We start from the raw sequence: 19,919 nt of genomic DNA, 5'->3' as shown, positions 1-19,919 counted from the left end.
AAAAAAAATCGAATAAATTTTTTTTAAATTCATAAAAAAAAAAATAAATAAAAATCTGACGAGAAATCGCAATCGCGAAACTCGGGCAAATTATTCGCTTTACAGGTGAGATTTTTTCCAGTATCCGTGAATACGCCGTATCGATGAATACCGTAAAATAATTTGCTGCTCGAGTTCGTGATTCAGCTTTGATCGTGTGAATCGGGCGAAGGAAGAAGGGAAGAAATGATCTTCGTACCTTGTTTCCTTTCAACTTTACACCCTCGTCCTTAACAACGATAAGTAAACGTGGTAACGTGTAATCGTTCAACGTCGTCTTTATTATAAGCCGGTAATTTCTACATTAGGAAAACATACTTATACGTGTAAAATATTACGTACCGTACAAACCGTAATATCAAATGAACGAAATCTCGGTTACACGAAACATTGTAACCCCGATTACAAACACAAGGTGGGATCTGAAATTATTCGTGCGTTGAAATATATTATTACTTCGCTAATCAGTGGCACGTGTGAAGAGAATTTTTCTTTTTTATTCAATACATATATATATATGTATATATATACGGAGAGGAATACGAAGTTTTTTGCTTAATTTTTATTTCTTTTCATTTTCTTGCATATTTCTCTGGGAATCGTCGAACTTGAATCGAATGATGATATTCCAGTGTATTATTTCAGATGAGATTTATGCACTTTCTTTCGCATCGTATGCAACTGCGAGAGATGTTTTTCATCCGTAAGAAATAACACCTCGTCGCTTGTAGAATTAAATCAGAGTCTTGAGTACTCGATGTAAAACTTGACGGGCGTGATTTTAATTAATTAAAAAAAGATACCGATCTTATACAACTTCGTGGAAACTTCAGTGTGAAAGGAAAGAAAGCGCGGTATAAGGTAAAAAAACCTCGATTCACATTTTTTTCATATCTTTGGCCTGAATCTGAGTATAAATTTTTGTACAAGAATTCAAAATTCTTGTATCATAAAATCATCATTTTTTATACCGTTTTTCAAACAGAACAAATCACTTTTACATTCATTTATATTTGTTCATTGATTTGAAAGACGTCGAGAACTTGATTCGAATTGAAATTCGTCTTTCAATTTTTTTTTTTTTTTTTTCTTCTTTTTCTCTTCTTTCGCAGTTTGCTAGAATATCCGCACTTTGTCCAACGTATAAAATCGATCAGCTTTGGAAAAACTATAAATACACAAAACCGTCGACCTAATCTATTCGTGTTTCAGAAATAAAATCGCGACGTTCGTTCGAAAATGCATGTACAATGATAATAAAGTATCGTTGAACAATCCTTTCGAATTTCAACGCGCGATAAAATTAAGAGAGAGAAAAAAAAAAAATAAAAAATCTGCATCACTTTTCATATTTTCGTAGAAAAATCACCGTCATTCGTATACCCAAGTTATGGAGATTAGTTTTTTTTTTTTTTTTTTCTTCTTTTTCTGAAAGGTAAACAGTATTAACTAGCGGTTGGAAAAATGAGGTGATAAAAAACGTAGATACAAATCCTACACGGTCAAAGTACGTGTACAACGAACTGTAATATTCGACGGTGAAGCGGATAAAAGCTAGTGAACTCAAAACAGCCGCCTCGACAAAAAAAAAAAAAAGAAAAAAAAAAACTACGAAATAATGGATTAATCGGTTAATTTTTCCCAGCTAAATCGAGTCGTATTCGATCATTTTATTGAACTCGATTAAACGATGCATCGATTATTTCAAGCTTAGTGACCGTCGCTTCTTTCTACATTCATAATCTTCCATGTAACACGGTCTGTCCAGATTTTGTTCATTAAATTTAACAAGACCGTCGCTTGTTTAAAAAAAATGCGAAATCTCCGTTCCGTCGAGCCAGTCGGTGATTCTAATTTTTCACCTCGACGGTGTGAAAACCGTGCGTCAAAGAGAGGAACAAAAAAAAAACCAAAGAAAAAAAGAAAGAAAGAAAGAAAGAAAAAAAAAAAAGGAAACCGGTGTCCAGGTTACCTAAACGGCAATATATATATTTTATTACTCCTTTTACACCGATACTTGAGAGTTAAAAGGATCGGCGGTAGTTTCGAGTGCGTGTCCGTCCTACGGCTAGTCGAAACGATATCGCTTACACACACGTACATACATGTACGGCGGATAATAAAAAGGGGGGGGGGATACGATGCGCGCGCAATCGACACCCTCTTCCATCACCCACCGCCGCCGCATGGGGTTCTCTCTTCACCGTCACTCTATATATATTCGGGTACGACACGCGTCTCTCCGACACAACGCAGGGGACACGTTCGCGAGCAAGTGACAGGAAGGGAAGAGAGAAGAAACAAACAAAAAAAAAACAACAAAAAACATAAAAAAAGAAAAGAAAGAAAAAACAACGCGAAACATCACGCTCGATCCGCTTCTCTCTCTCTCTCTCTCTCTCTCTATATATATATTCGTCACCATCGGCGCAACGTCTGGGGTAAAAGGAATTTTTAACGTCCGTCGAAGAGTACAAACACGAGACATCCGTCTCTGATTAATCGTCCCCGAAAAGGAAGGCAAGAGAGAGAGAAAAAAAAAAAAAAAAAAAAACAAGAAAATGTCGCGACGGTTTTTCAACATCGCCGAAGTTTTCATCGGCATCGCAATCGTCTCGGCAACCGTCGCTTCGTTCGTCGTCGCGGCGCCAACTCAGGTAAGAATGAGAACAAGATGTATAAAAAAAAAAAAAAAAACGAAAAAAAAAAATACACCGCTGCAACAATAATTTTACCGTAAACGAAAATTCACGCACAAAACGCGCAGACACACGCACACGCTGCATCCCCTTTATTTGCCTCAACGTAATTTAGCAATAAACAGTTATCAATTACCGCCATTGATCCAAAATTGGAAATTAATGGCTCTCAGGGAGGGGGGAATAATATAATGCCGATAAAATTATACCGATCAATCAGCCAGCGTTTTATGCGCGTCCAATTTCGAAGAGGGGTGAGAAGGGTCTTTATTTTCAATACGGAAATGTTTGATTAATTATACCGGTAAACGCGATTTTTTTTTAACTGCGTTTCAGATGTAATATTTTTATCGGGATAAAGTTTGCTTTTGTACGAAACGGAACGATGTTTCGGATTTTAAGAAACAATTACATATTCATCTCAAACGATTCTTGTGAATAACAATCGAACGAGCTTTAGTTTCGCACTATTATTCAAAAATAATAATCAATCTCACAGGTCAACGTTGAATTTTTTTTTTTTTTTTTTTCATTTTTTCTGCTCGAGTTTATATTTAAATAAATAAATTTCGATTCTATACATCGAATTATAAGCGAAATGTTGATTTATTCGCGTGTAAAGTTTGCTTTTGTCTTTTTTACGTTGATAAACGAGTCTTGAAGTTTTCGGTTGATGTTTATGACCAATGACGAAGTGAAGATTTTGATCATTAATTATTCGATGCATGTAATCAAAATTTATTTATTCAAATAAAAACTCGCAAAGCAAAAATAACAATTTTTCTTTGACCCGTGTTATTTTTCACAAAACCCCGCGGCTCTCGTAAATTCCTGTAAACTTTACCCAGAGGCATTATCGTACAGGTAGTTAAATATTCACCCTCAACTGTACTTTCGATCTTCGAATATGTATATTACAAAAATATGTTCGTACGGCTTTGGCTCGATTCTGCGTGCCGCCGACAATCGAATTCATTCTAAACAATCTTATACTGCGAATAATCGAAATTGTTGTAACGTTGTTATTTCGACCTTGATTCTTTTGCAAACAGGCTTAAATTACACACGCGAGATATTGTTTGAACAGGTTTTTAATTCCAGCCCCTTTCATTAACTTGTCGGTGTTTGACTCGGCCTAACTTTAAAAGAACATTACAAAGCTGATATTCGACTTTGACGAGATTTTGAAGAAACTTGCGTAATGATATTTGAACGGTAGAGATTAAAAAATTTAAGACAGGTAATTCACAGCTATGCACAAAAGCATATTTCGTAATCCAGCTGATAAGCACCTGACGATTAATTGTTAATAATCTCTTGTTGTAAAATAAAATCCGAGATTAGGTGTTCCTTTAATATTGTTATAGAAAATTGTTAAACCTTGAATGATACCGAAGAGAATGTTGAATATAACAAATTATAAAATATCCGTGTGATAAAACTTTTCTCCTTTGAAAACCGCGGAGTAAAAATTTCCCTTAGAACGATCGAGGGAAATTAATAATTAACGAGACTCGACCCTCGGCGAAGCCTGACGGTTTATTCTATTCGCATAATGATCGTTATTGATTTTTTATACCAAGAAACGAGCGTACGGATCGAGCAATCGTCACTAAACGTTGCGTGTAACGAATTCACAGGTTCGTTTTGTTCGCAAATATTTATTACACTTACATTTCAAAAATAATCCGATAAGACGTCGCAAGAAGAATTGCACAAAACCGAACTGCGTTATTCGTTTCGTAAAAATTTACCCACATCATCGACTATTCGAATATTTCCATGAATTTTCACGAGAGATTTATTACAATGTTTTTCATATCTTCTGCAGAGCTTCGATCAAGTAATTAATGTTTATAACAGTTTTAACAGACTTTTGTTAAAAGTTTGTTAACATCAAGAAAACTGATGTAAATTCTGGTAATTATTATTGTGAAACTTTGTGCTCGCCAATTGCGACAAGTTTTCACAAACTATTGATCAAATCTTTCAAAGTGCACACAAGCTGCGCAACGACAGTGAAAAAATAATTAAAAATAAAATTGTCATAAGTATTTACAAATTTTCCGTAATTTCTTGAAAACTGATTAACAATTTTTTTTTTTTTTTTTTACCGAATTCGTAAAAAAATCCAAATTTTGCAGATTATTAATGAAAATATCCTTCGAGAAATTGACTTTACGCAAAGATTGCATTATTATTATTGTTGTTATTATTATTATTATTATTATTATTATTATTCTCCGTATGTTTCTTCATTTTTTAATCCTCTTTTTATACTTTTCTACTACTTCATCCCGCAAGGCTCAATCGACTAACAATAAGTTTCTTTTTCCAATTTGTCGCACGTTGCTCGATAAATTTACACCAAGTGACGAAAAAAAAAAAAAAAACACTCGTGTAATAGATTAAACAATTAAAAGTTTACTAAATTACAGGCTCCGCTCTTTTTTTTTCTCGTTAATCACACTCCTAGACTTGTGAACTACTATAGTTTTCATTTCCCCCCCCCCCCCCCCCCCTCCCCTTCATGCCAAGTATTCTCATTTATCTGCGTAAACTAATTCTGGGTTACAACGTCGATCTGTGTTCCGGAACTTGATATCCCTGCAGCGAGGTATTTAATTTGGAGATGGAATTCTCAAGTACAAAATTCCCTGCCTTATAAACCCGAATCACCTTCAATGAAAAGTGCAAAGTATAGTCAAGTCAAAAAGCGCCGAGTCAGAAGAATGAGAATAAAAAAAAAAAAAAAAAAACGAAATTTATCGCCACCAAGATTTCTCCGCTTGAATTTGAAGAGGGTGGGGGGGGGGGGGGGGGGAATATAAAAAAAGCTTGATATATTTTACAATTCGTTTCCTCGCAAAAAATGAAAAAAAAAAAAAAAAAAAACAACAAAATCAACAGAGTTCCTGCGACGGAATTTCAAATTTATTTTTCGTTCGTAATTCAGTAAAACGCACCATTCTTATGAGAAAAAAAAAGAAAAATCAATTACATCAGTTCAAAAGAATCGGACACGATGGATTTTTGTTAAACCTTTAATTTTTGCCGCCAGACTGTAATTTGAAAATGACCGTTTGTTACCCCCCCCCCCAACCCTTGTTTCTTCATCTGTATAATGTGACGAATAAGAAGAAGAAGAAGAAGAAGAAGAAAAGGTCTAACCAAACAACAGGATCCAGCAATTTCTCTTTATCATCTCGTCGACGCGTTCGTTGGATTGGCTTCTCTCGAGAGGATCTAACCGGTTCCTAAAAAAATAATTCCAACCCCTTTCATAAACTCTCCGTCTATTAAGCCACGCGTGGGGGGAGGGGGATTTAGATCAATGATCGTATCCGTCGACGGTGAATTTCAGCGACGATTACGTACCATTCGATTTGTCAATTTTACGCGATAGTTGGCGCGATGAAATTCAGCGACATCCTATTTTTCTCGTCGTTCGTTTCGCGAGACTCTCGGAAATCCAGCAATCCCTCGCCCCCCCCCCCCCTCAAAGCCCACCATCCACTCTGACTTTTCCGTGTTCCTCCCCGCGGGACGCGGCGTCGCTATCCCGCGGGGCAAAACTCGGGGCAGGAAAACCCCTCGCCGAGTCCTTAAGGCACAACTTGTTGCACCCAGGGCTCGACTTGACGGGCTTAAGTGCGCTTTAACCGACTTTCGTGAATTAACCGATCATCCTCGTGTAACGAGGGCTCGTAAAAAAGCTGATTTTCGACGTTGTTTCATCGTTCTTCAAACGACGCCGATCGGTCTCATTTTTTTTTTTTTTTTGTTAATTTTTTTTTTTTTTTTTCACCTTCGAAAATTTCTTCGAAAAAAAGGAGCGCTCGCGGCGCGGATGGTTCTGACCGTGAATACTATTTGAAAAGAAATTTGTGAAAAAGATTATTATTAATCGGGAAGAAAGCTGATATCTTGCTGCGGAGGTGTGATTTTTTTTTTTTCATTTCTCTCAACACATAATTGACAATCGACACGACGACTGTTTGAGAAAAAAAAAATAAATAAATAAAGGATACAAAGATTTCAAAAAGAAAAAAAAAAAATAGAAAAGCTTCTTCCATAACACGAAGCGGAATGGCGTGAAGAACTTTGTGTCCAAATTTGAGAGGCACGGTTTGAAAACTCTTTCGTTGAGAGAGTGTAGAAAACGCGTTTGAAGTTTCAAGTGGGTAATTTTCATATAAATTTCGATGCCAGGTCCGTAAAATAGCCCGTTTGTAATATCGGGTAATGCGTGAGAGGAAAAATAGAAAAAAAAAAATTAAAAATTGAAAAAAATCCCATCGGTGGACGAAGTAATAAAACTTTTGAAAAAAATGCGCAACGTCGGTAACGGTCGTTAATGACGCGGTGAAATTTTCAGCTCGAACAAAGTTTCGAACAGTTAACGATAGTTATAGAGATGAATGGCATTGAGTTTAATCGTTTGGGGGGAAAACTCGAGTGTAGCCGTACATGTGTGTGTGTGTGTGTGCGTATACATAAATATACGTATGCGGGGAAACGAAAATCCACACACGATATAACCGTCGAGAGGAGAAGGCAGGACGTATAACGTTGGAAAGTGCGGCTGACGGATGTCGCGTGTGAATTAATAAGCAGGCGTTGCCTGCACGGTGAATTAAATTCCAAACTTCTAATCCTGTTTTCCCGTTAGAGACGAGGACGCGTCGCGGCGTCGCGATATCGTAACGAAATCATATCCAGGGAGCATTCCGTGACAACTTGTCGACGTCCGACTTTTCTATTCCTACGAAAGTTTGTCGTGTGATCGATTCAAACTTTCCGGAAATCCCAATCTCCTTGTCGTTTGACACAATAGTTTTTAAATTACAAATATCCTAGGTGTTTCGTTATCTCGTGCGGTGTCAATTTTTCGGTGCATTGGGTGGAATCGTTATTTTTTTTTTTTGTTTTTTCCATTCTTTTTATACCAATCTTTGCCGACATTTGAAGAAAAAAAAAAAATTTCAACGGTTTTGAAATAATTTAGAATCGATAACGCGTGAAAATGATCTAGCATCGGGTGAAATCGAATCTTACAATCAACATTACAACTTGCTTGTTACACAGAATCGAAAATATTTCAACACAATTTCTAACATGTTTGAAAATTTTCAAACACAGACTTTTGTAAAGCCGAAGTATCCAAGTGATGAAGGAACTGAAAATTAAACGACTCCGTGTTAATCTTGAAATGTTTCTGAAAAAAATATTAAATTCTTTTTTCTTTTAAATCAAATTTAGAAAAAGTTATGACTATGAAAGTACATTCGTCGGGATATTCGTACCGGAAAACTGGTTGCGTGTCAAGTCGTAAAGGATTTGAAAACAAGTTGACCAGCTATTGAGTGGCGACGAAATATTCCGACCAAGTTTTAAAAGTTTTCGGATGAAAAACCTGCTCGATTTCACACGGAATGCCCCGATGTAAAGAGAAGCGACTCCACGTCGGGATGCTGTCTGTAATAATCCGACCGGCAACACGAAATCCATTATTCAAATTGGGGCGATGATACTCGAGTAAAATGTACCTACCGGTGTTGATAATCGGTGAGAATTAAATGTAGGCGTGGTTTCGATACGCGAGGTGCCTACGTTATATGTACATATACATATATATACACATACGGGGTATAGGTTGCGGAAAAGCGAAAGGAAGAGAGAAAAAAAAAAAGAAAAAAAAGAAAAAACACAGGGTCCATGGATCGCGTAAATAATGAAAACCTTTCTCAGCGTACAAAAAGTTGCGTCAATGATGAACGTTCATTAATTCTCCGGTTGGCCGAAGGAAACGCGAGACAAAGCAGACATCTTTTTTAACCTCCCCGTGTCCGAAAAATTCACTCGTCACCGCGGTGGAAAAAGAGAGAAGGGAAGGGAAAAAAAAGTAGAGAGAAATAAAAGGAAAGAAAAATAAAGAACACGAGCGAAAAAAGGAAAGTGGAATGTTTTTTTCAAACAATTCATCGAAGGAATTTCCCCCTGTGCCAAAAAAAAAAATACCGCCGCGACCGGCTCGTAGAGGGTTGGAAATGGTCCAGAAACAGTCGTGGTATTAAAAAGGGGGAAAAAAAAAAAAAAAGGGAAACGTGTGGCGCCTAGATGTCGGTTTATCTCGGCGGCGCCCTGTTTGTCTGCGGAATGATACTTGAAATCGGCGAAATTTCGCGGATAGTCGGGAAAGCGGAGAGAACAAAGGGGTAAGAAAAAATGAAAGGGCAGAGAGTAACGGGGGGGAGGGGAGGAGTGAGGTAATATCTATCGCGGAAATGAACAGATGGCCACGGTTTATTAAATATGTTATTAATTTTTTTCCAAAACTCGAAGACGGAAAGCGACCAACGATTATTTTTTTTTTTTCTTTATTCTTATTATTATTATTGTTATTGTTGTTATTATTGTTATTGTCAATTTCGTTATATATCAACAAACGAATTCAAAAATTAAACTTCAGGCTGTAAATTTTCGTCCCAATTAACCAAAACCCGACAATTTTGTTGTTCGGATAATGATTTCTTGACTGAGCAAGTTTAGCACAAGAAAAAAAAAAAAAAAAAACAAAATAAACAAACAAATATAGATATATCGACATTTCGCAGCGAAATAAATACGATTTATTTGATTGTAAAAGAAATTCACCTCATCGCATGTAGATACTTCTACCATAATTTCGAGTAAATAGCTTCATAAGACTGAAGAGAATTTCGCCTTTTTTTTTTCTTTTTTTTTTTTATAAAATTATTCAACACGACGCAGATACGGTAAATATAATTTCTCTGACGACGATTTACCTGTAAACGTGTTTTTTTTTTTTTTCTTTTTTCTTTTTCGCCATCGGAATCATTTTTTTTTTTTTTTTTTTCTTGGGTTAAATTTGCATACCTATACGGTTTAAGATCGTGCATATCCCCCCCCCCCCCCCCCCCTCATTATGCACGAAAATTGATCGATAAATCGTTTTTTTAACCGAATATTACAAGCGATGAAGAGAAAAAAAAAAAAAAAAAATCCGACGCGCATATCTTCCACGGCTGCTTAATGTTTCGTTCGACGAAAATTTTTTCGAAAAAAAATCTGCAATTCGAACGGACAACTTTTCTTTTTCAAAAGCTCCGTTTTCGTTCAATCGAAAAATCCCGCTAACGAAATCAAGGAAACTCGCCGAGCGTGTTTCGACGAATTTGAGATCGAGATAAACTTCTGGAAATATTACGCTCCTTCGACTGCAGCACAATGGTTCAATCAACCGTCGTATGTGACGCACATATTCTATATGTGATATATATATATATATATACACACGCACACACACACACACACACACACCTATATATTTACGTATATACGTAACACGCACGTGTAAAATATAGGCATTGCCTGCATAGAAATGTAGGAAAAGTTTATATCGAGAAGGATCAAAAAAAAAAAAAAAACTCGCGCGTCACTCGCAGAAGAAGATCGCGAATATTTTCGCACCCTACCGAGCAATTCCCCCTCTATGATCTGTATTTGAAAATTTTCGCAGGTACGATTTTAAATCTATCTAACGCGCAAAATCGGTCCTTCGTAAATGTCGTACGATATTTATTCCCCACTCCGTTCTTTTTTTTTTTTTTTTACCAAAATTTAAACCAGTTTTCTCGTTCAACATCCGTATTTTGAGCGCAGCATATTTGAGGGACGAAAAACTTTCACGTTTGTATCGTTTAATCATTTTGTGAAATAAAAATACTCGATCGATTTTCAGAATAAAAATTGCGTTTCGGCACAAGCGTGGGGGGAGAAAAAAAAAAAAAAAAACGAAACAGAAAGTGAAAAAAAATTCACGCCGATCGACGACTTGAATTGAAACGAAAATTATCGAATTAGTTTTTAAATTTTATTCAATCGATACAACCTGTCCGTAAAACGTTTCTTTTTGTAAATATAATACACGTGTTAGATCGATAATTCTTGTGACTACAGACGTTAATAATGCGGTGTCTGAAAAGCTTGGGGTAAAAGTAAAATAAAGAAGGCGGTAAAAACGAGCAACGAGTGAGGAAAATAAAAGTATAGCGAGAAAGTCTTGTTAAATCCGTGTGACAAATAAGGGATGAGTCGTAAAAGGCTTGGAAAAAAAAAAAAAAAACTCTTCCAAGCCACGAATTTGAATAGCGGGAAAACACTCTCGTGTCTGGGATTTGTTTACATTTATTTATTTCTTTATTTTTACCTTTTCCCTCCGTACCTTCGACTTCCTAATCTCCTTTCTCCCAATAATGCCGAAGGGATAAAAGCTAAGCCAACTCCAAAGTTCCAAAGACTCTGGAACTGTGCATTAGGTTAATAGAAGAATAAAATTTCGTTTATCTCATTAGTAATTGTCGGTAAATTTTTTTTACAAGCATTCGGCTCAGCCACTTAATAACAATAACAATAATTTCTGCAGTGTAACGTGAAAATTTACTACCCGAAATTTATTCCGCACACCGGGTATCGACGACTCTTTAATCATTAGCGTCTATCCTGTAAAAGGGTTAATTTCCGGACCGGATATCCGGCGACTATCGGACAAGTTTATATCCCAGCTACTGCAATACGTTGGACGACTTCAAAGAATTTATTATTCGCGTCAGCAAATAATTAAACAAGTCAAAAAACGCAATTCTCTTTGGTGCGGATAAATAATTTTTTTTTTTTTATTGCTTCTTACTTCGTGTCAACTTTCATTTCGCGTTTAGGAGTTGAATTAAAAACGAATAACAAACAATCGATCGATGCGAGAATAATAATGGGAAAATGTATTCGTTCGTCTTATTATTATAATTATAATTTCACCCCCGCTGGTGAAAAATTAAATTTCTCTGTTTTCCTTGCGGTAATTTAAACGGCGATAATATTCGGGTGAATCTCGCCAGAATATGAAAAACTTTGCCAATTGAGGTGAATTTATAAAATTTACAATGAAGTGATAAAAAATTAATCGACTGTTTATTAGAGTGTTTCAATGTCACGTATTTAATAATTGTAGGAATAAGAAATAAGACGCCCGTTATAATTTCAGCCTTGAATTTATTTATTAATATTTATTGATTGCAATGATTTCTGAACGCAATTTACCATTATTTCCATCCAGCAAAGAATTTTCTCAATTCTTTCGCTGATAACGTGATAAATATTATATTTTTCACAGAGCATTAAATTTCCTACTCAACACCCGGATGAATTTTTTTTTTACAACGTCCAGTTTTAAAGTAATCGCCAATTTTCTTCAAAAACATTTCAAATGCATGCATTTTTCCGTGTTAAGATTATCGAAAAAATTCGGGGATTAGACAAAATTTTTTTTTCCATACACGTTGACTCCTTTCGAGAGGCTGACGACGATCGCAAAATTAAATTCCGACGCAACAAAAATAAGAACTAACCTGATATGTATAAAAACACAATCGCCGAACGCGCCCCAATCACAAACATCCCGAGGGAACGACGTAAATTAATAAATATAACATCTTCGTTTCGTAGACGCTTCAAGGATGAAAACTCGGTTAAGACATGAGCCGCAGAGGTAACGTCTGGAACTCATAACGCGATACATTTTTAGAACGATGCAACCCCGAGGCGATTTTTCTCATAGATAAAGTCAGAGGTTCGCCGAAATCAGCGAGCAAATAAAGCGACCAACCCTCTGCACGTATCAGGAAGTTTGAACAGCGGCTCGTAATTCTATACAGCTTGCGATCCTCCGCTTTTCCTTTATTACTTATACCTTTAAACATTAGCAAAAACCAGAAGCGATTTAAAGGGGATACACTGATAATCGAAGGGTTAATTTATCAAATTTATACCCCGACAAAACGATTATTCAATTCGATTTGAGTTTCTTTTATTCGAAATTTCACAGATTGATCGTAACTTGAATTATTTCAAAGTCAATCATGAAGCATTGTTATTGACAATAATGTCAATTATTTCTGAAAACACGGCTCAACCGATCAGCTTGAAATTTTGAGACAGTGTTCTTTGATACTTCGTCCTCTTTACCGCGGCTTGATTTTCGTTTCATTTTTTTTTCTTTTTTTTTTTCAATTTTTGTAATAATAGAGATCGTTCGATGTTGAAATTAGATTTTGTGTGTGAAAAATTGCAAGCACGTTTGAAATCTAATTAACGAACGACAGGTGATATAACGAAATCGATGTTCGTTCGATTTTCGAATCTTTATCAAATTGGCTAAATCGTCGTTTTCAGCTCCAGAACGATGTCATAGAAGCCGACCCTCGCATTTACGCTCAACCGGAACTGGCGGAAGCTCTTGCAAGGCATTACGAGGCCCTCGGTAAGTTTCTTGGATGAAATGTGACAAACGTTTAATAAAACTGTACATATGTACAAAAAAAAGCCTGTCCTCACACATAAACAGTTTCACAATCAATGCTGTGTAAATATGCGATGAAACATATTTTTCTTTATTTTTGTATGCATACATATAAAAGAAAGTTTAGTTTTTTTTCCCTCATGTTTACTTATTTATTTGTGTTTTATATACATATATAAATATATATACATATAAATGTATAATTATTTCACTGCACACAGCTGATCAAGATTTGTTCGAAAATTTTTACTGTCTGATATTAAACATCAGCAATTTTCTTCGATGATTGATTTGAAAACGACGTGTGCAGTGTGAAATTGCCGTAATTGTGTTTGAGGGTGATATAATTATTATCATCGATGATTAAATACAAATAAAATTATTAGCATCGAACCTACGCGTGCGGCAGTTTGTCGAATATAAGCGAATTTCCATTCGACACAGTAACGTTGAATTAATTAAAACGAACGGCAGAGAATTTGAGGATAAAAAATTAAATCCGTATTAAAGTTCTAACACAAATATTGCAATTATTGTTGAAAATATGATTATTACATACGAGTGAGAAAGTTTTTCCTACCAAACGGTAACGAAGAAAAGTTTTGACACAAAATCGTTGTATACGATAGATTGTAAAATTGCTGACGAATATTGGAGGACTTTTAACTGAAAAAAAGGTACAAAAAAAGAAAAACGAAAAAAAAAAAACTAAATCTGTTTCACCGCGAAACAAGAGTGGCTTAATTTATCGACAAGAGTGACGGAATAGCTGGTCCGAGATTGAAACCTAAATACGTATAAAACGATGTGCCAATTACCGAAGTTAATAACTTGATCGTAAATGTGATCGAATAAACGTACGTTGATTATTTTCCATTGTGATAAACGTTCTGAACGTCAAACATATATGTGTTGGGCATTTTTTCGATTCGCAATTTATACAGGCGTAGATTTTACGAATAATATTAACGATAAATTTATTCAGACATTTATTATTAAAAAGCAATTCATTCGTTAAATTATTATAGTCAACTGATTACAGGTATACTGTATTATACAGCCGGCAGATTTCGTCTCAAGTTTGCCGTTCGAGACCGCCGCAATATTAATATTAATATTTACCTGACTACTAAAAGAAAAAGTACAACTGCGAGTTTTTCCCCATCCGTTCTCACGTCAATTCTCTCTCTCTCTCTTTCTCCCTCTCGTTTTCTTTTTCGTAGCACCTACACACTTTTTTCCCCAAAGTAAGCTCGTTTCCCTCACCACCTATAAATATGTAACAAACTTCCACACACGCATACTAACAAAATTTGTATATGCATATGCGTGTGCGTGTGTGTGTATGTATATGTATATATAACGATATTTCAATGCATTTGCAGGAAGTGAAGTGCAATGATTAAATAAATAAAATAAATAATCTAGGTTTCGTCGATAAAAAAAAAAAAAAAAAAATACTCGACATAACAGGTGAATAATTAAAATTAACGTGCAGAGATAAAATCCCAACGGGATTCTTTCGTTTCGAAATCCGGATTGTGAACCGAATATTTATAAACCTGAAGTGAATTGAATATCAGCAGGTAAATTTCACTAGTCACCTTGTTTCTACTCGTCCGCGTCATTTTCTCCCAGGAGAACTGCGATTCGCCGTAGAGAGGAAAAAAAAAAAGAAGAAGAAGAAGAAAGAAAGTAAAAAACATTTCAAAACCTTAGATGCGAAACGTCGAAAATATATATCGACGAAAAAAAAAAAAGTATCGAAAGTTTCGAAGGATACGTTCCGTTTCGTTTGATTATTGTTTTTTATTTTTTCTTTTTTTTTTTGTTTTGCTCGTAAATCGAAAATCTCGAACAATTTGAATCGGGGCAAAAATTTCTTCACATATATTATTAATTTTCTTTCGCAAACTGGGTTATATATTTACGCGGCTGCCTGACCGAATATCCGGGATATTGTTAAGCGGAGCTTCTCCTCTGGAGGTGTTCAATTATCGCAATTAATTAATTCCATACACCAAGTGACATTCGTTAGCCCAACGGCCGGCGAAATCACGAGTGGATGTTCGCTACTTGCGGCTTTCACTAGCGGCTGACCCGTTAGCGACGAAACTACTCGTCGATGGAACACGGCAGTGATAAAAGTCGCCGAGTGGTCGAACAGCGTGTAAGATAAAAATATGTCAGCAGCGTTTCAAGGAAATCGTTGCGTGCAAAGAATGGATAAACTGTTGTTTCATGTATGTATCAATTATTTTCTGGTTATTAGTGGATATTTTTCAAAAGCTATCAATCATTTGTACCAAAAGTATCGAAAATTTTATTACGAGCTATCTTAACCCTTCGAGTCATAGTGGTAAGTATTCTTTTTCAAATTCGAAACGAAAATTTCAAATTCGATCAAATCCGTAGAAAAAATTCTGTCCAGAGATTTTTGGGGTCGCTGATTACGAATGCGAAATTAGATTTTAAATATTCGGCACAGCGAATCTATCATCAGCGACCCTAAAAACCCCGGCATTGAGTTTTTTGACCGTATTTGATCAAATTTAAAATTTTCGATCACCGTATTAGATTCGCCATGTTAAACTTTTGAAAATCTACTATCTCGTTATAAAAGTTGACTCGGTACAATAATGTGTGACTAAAAAGGTTAAAATTCTCAAGCACATGTGACCTGAATTTCGAAAAAAAAAAATGCAAAATGAATATTTCATCTCCAGAAATCATTGACTTGTCATATAAAATTATATTGTAAAACATACGAATTACCGTTCACGACGAAACAAATTGAATACGTCGTTTCGGTCTCGCAAGAACTATGACGTAATAATAATCCATCGACAAGCCTATCGCGTAAAAAATTATATATATTTTTATTTACTTCCCTTATCGCGCGTCGTCTGCAGTACTATGTACATACATATTAATTAACGAGGGTTATTGATGAGGATAATTAAGTTTTCTTGCTGTGTCCACACACACAAAGTGTTAAAGTCATACTCGCTTAGAAGCCCCGACTATCCGCAGAGATGATTACCTACCCCTCTCATATCAGACGTCTATAATAACACATTTGAAATGCAAATGAACCCCCCCCCCCCCCCCCCCGTCCCTTTCAAAATACCTTCTCAAAATTGACTTCTATATTTGTTCAAGTCCCGTTGGCTCGAACCTTGGCTTTTGCAGGTACCTTGAAACCGGTCGACACGTTTCTCTTTCGTCCCTCCTGCACACAACTGGCGGTAAAGCATAAAACGAAGGAGGAGTAAAACAGATTAGAAAATTATCGTGAAATATAAATGATAATTAAAATAACGAATCGTCAGAACGGAAGCTTTTTATCATTACGTAGCGAAATTCAATCTACTCCGAATAAAGTTGGCGCTAGAATTAAACTTGCAGAAAGTAAGTGTAGCATTAAAAGCAATTTAAGATATGCAATGACGACCGTATTCTGAAATATATACGAAGAATGAATCTCTGCCTCGATGAGAGAGAATTGATAAAACTCGGATGAAACATTGATGGAATGGAAAAGTGAGGAAGCGGATAAATTATCAACGACGCATTAGCGCCTTTGGAATAATGAGGCAAGGTCGATCCGTGCTAACTTCAACATTAAATGCAAGCGTAAAGTTACCGCAAAAGCCTTTTACAAATTTATAGAGATAATTGAACCCTGCGGATAGGCATCGGGATTTCTGTTAAATTCATCGTTCGTGAAAAGTTTGACGGTGAAAGAATTTTTCGATCTAGATATGGAACCGTACAATCATGTCGAGCTTAAATTATTATACGTCTCTGCGTAAACTTTAATAGTCATACATTTATTTTATATTCATATATCCAATCTCGAAATATGTCTACAACGTATAAAATACACAAGGCGTAAATAAGATATTAATTATTACGAGTATGAGAAAATCCGAGACGAGTGTGCAGAAACAAGATTAAACGATTTTTACAACAAGATTGTAAAGTCAAGAGAGGTTAAAGATCCGGTGAAACTAGTTAAAATCTGTAAGGTCGTTGAAGCGCGATTATTGGCCGTATAAAATTTATCCGTTTTCTCCTTTCTTTCTTATTTTTTACTTATACATTTTTTACTTCTCTTGTTAACCGCATCGCCGAATCATCGCAGAATTTTTCTTATACTACCTATACTCGGTGTTATCGTTATCATTCTTGTTAATACCGTAACACTTTACGGTTTATGGACGTAAAATTTACGTCAGGACATAATACGTAACGTAACGTAACGGGATTATTCGTTATCCCCGGGTTAAATTTATTTCCACGTACGATACAGATTTGCAGTTCTTCAAATATAATGGGCCGTAGGATTCCGATAAATCCGTCATGATCGTCGGAGGTCTGTACATAAAACGCGTACGTTGCCTGTGTGTACTGTTAACCGCTTTTTTGTGTATACATCAACCTTTGTAAATACTGATTCTGTATTACATAGTTCGAGCGGTTGTGGCGTCGTAACACGTTCCATATACCTATTATACCTATGCTTAAATGAACGAAGATATACACAACATTTTTATCATTCATCCGCATCTGCAGGTAAGCAGGAAAAATTTGCCAATTTTTCGTCAAATTCGCTCGGAGATTTTTTTTTTTCTAATTTCAAATTTTTTTTTTTTTTTTTTCCATCACAAATCCAAACCAATATCAGAAATAATCTCAACGCTTGAAACGTCCGCGATTTTAATTTAGACTTTTCGCATCGCCAATCCTAGCTTTTGCAATTTCAAATTTTATACTGCATATAATATGTAGCTACGCCTAACGCTGCTTTCGTGATCGCACTTGCATGGTAAAACTTTTTTATCGATATAACTACCAACAGTTTCGAAACACCGATAAACCGAGAATTTATGTACAATATTGCAGTACGATTGTTCATCGGTGCTTCGAATACAGCGTCCTACTAAAGCGTGTAAAACAACGCATTTTCATTCTTTCAGAATGGAACGAAAAACATGAAAATCCTCAAGAAAATGGCAACCAACAGAAATCAAAAAGCCTTTATCAGCAGCTTCGCAATTTGGACAGTATCGGAGGTGCGAATCTTTTGAGAAACTTGGACAGCATTGGAGGAGCCAACCTTTTGAGGAACTTGGACAGCATTGGAGGAGCCAATCTTTTGAGGAACTTGGACAGTATTGGAGGAGCCAATCTTTTGCGAAACTTGGACAGCATTGGAGGAGCTAATCTTTTGAGGAACTTGGACAGCATTGGAGGAGCCAATCTTTTGAGGAACTTGGACAGCATTGGAGGAGCTAATCTTTTGAGAAACTTGGACAGCATTGGAGGAGCCAACCTTTTGAGGAACTTGGACAGTATTGGAGGAGCTAATCTTTTGAGGAACTTGGACAGCATTGGAGGAGCCAATCTTTTGAGGAACTTGGACAGCATTGGAGGAGCCAATCTTTTGAGGAACTTGGACAGCATTGGAGGAGCTAATCTTTTGAGGAACTTGGACAGCATCGGAGGAGCTAATCTTTTGAGGAACTTGGACAGCATCGGAGGAGCTAATCTTTTGAGAAACTTGGACAGCATCGGGGGTGGCAATCTAGTTCGAAAATAGATCGGTTGGACGTATTAACTATAATGCTTATTAGTTTTGAAATCGGTTAAACGTATAGACGACTGTGTAGCAGGTATCGGTAAGAACGTATATATGTTAAATTTAAGCGTATAAAGAATCATAAAATACAACAAGATAGCAATGAAAATTGGTAAAGATTGAAAGACGAAAATACCCAGAGAATCCAATCCATTCTTCCAGACTCCCGAAACAATTCTTTCTCACTGATACTCTTCCAGTTGCTCAATGGGGTTCATAAAACTGCATACATTCGTACGGGGTATGGTTTGTATCGACGTTGGAACGAGGAACCAGGATTGACGGGATGTTTCAAGACGACCACGAGACACGTTTATACCTTGGATAATTATTTACCGGACTGAAACTTTCCCGTTTAACTTGACCTTTTGCCGCAGGATCAGGAACGGGACCTCGTAACCTGGACGGAATCGGCGGCGGACATCTTCTTCGCCAAACTCGACGAGGCCTGGACTCTCTATCCGGTGCAACGTTCGGTGAGAACAAGAGGTTCGATTCCCTAAGGTGAGTCGAAGACGTGACGAGGGATTCCGTGAATTGGAGGAAAAAGGCTCCCATGAATACAAAGAGAATGTTATTCGCGATCCTCGATTCGGGACTCCCTTGTATCTGCATTTACATAATTAAACGCCGTAAAAGTCCTTTTCGATACCTGCAACGATGATCCTTGGAAACGACTCGCGCGTTCTTCGTAAATGCACCAATGCATCTCGCTTATACATGTATGTATGTGTAGACAAGTTTTCATTTTGTTCCAAAGAAGAACTTTGTCAAGCACCAGCAGCAGCGGACTGGTGAAGAAATCTCATTAAAAGTTACCCGTTTTCCATTCAAGAAAGAGAGAAGGACTTTTACCGTAGAAAATCCTTTCTTACGAGGATACGACGAACGTTCAGCTACGGATCCTTTGCCGGAAGGTGATATTAAATTTGCGTTATTCAGTGCCACACCATCCGTTATTAATTGCCCTCTGAGTACTTTTGCTCGAATCAATTACTCGCAGTTTAGTTTACACAGAGCTGGGACGTCACCTCGGCGTCAATTCTAAAGTAGCTGCTCACTTTTCGATTCTTGTATTTGTTTTTATTTTTTTATTACTCCAACTACGCGTTGTCAAATAAAAGTCTTCAACTTTTCCTTCGACTCTTGAATTCGAAGG

General features: G+C 36.4%; 1 protein-coding gene across 1 annotated transcript; it reads left to right on the top strand.

Moving 5' to 3' along the window:
* Nucleotides 1-2,278: 2,278 nt before the first annotated feature.
* Nucleotides 2,279-19,124, top strand: LOC107224109. The gene is made up of 3 exons (XM_046731346.1): nucleotides 2,279-2,696; nucleotides 12,990-13,077; nucleotides 18,099-19,124. Exons 1-3 carry the CDS (start codon nucleotides 2,601-2,603, stop codon nucleotides 18,719-18,721), a joined length of 807 nt encoding a protein of 268 aa, XP_046587302.1. The 5' UTR covers nucleotides 2,279-2,600; the 3' UTR covers nucleotides 18,722-19,124.
* Nucleotides 19,125-19,919: the final 795 nt, after the last annotated feature.

Source organism: Neodiprion lecontei, chromosome 2 (genome assembly GCF_021901455.1).
Source record: "Neodiprion lecontei isolate iyNeoLeco1 chromosome 2, iyNeoLeco1.1, whole genome shotgun sequence".
Lineage (NCBI taxonomy): Eukaryota > Metazoa > Arthropoda > Insecta > Hymenoptera > Diprionidae > Neodiprion > Neodiprion lecontei.
This window is presented reverse-complemented; position numbering and strand designations above follow the sequence as displayed.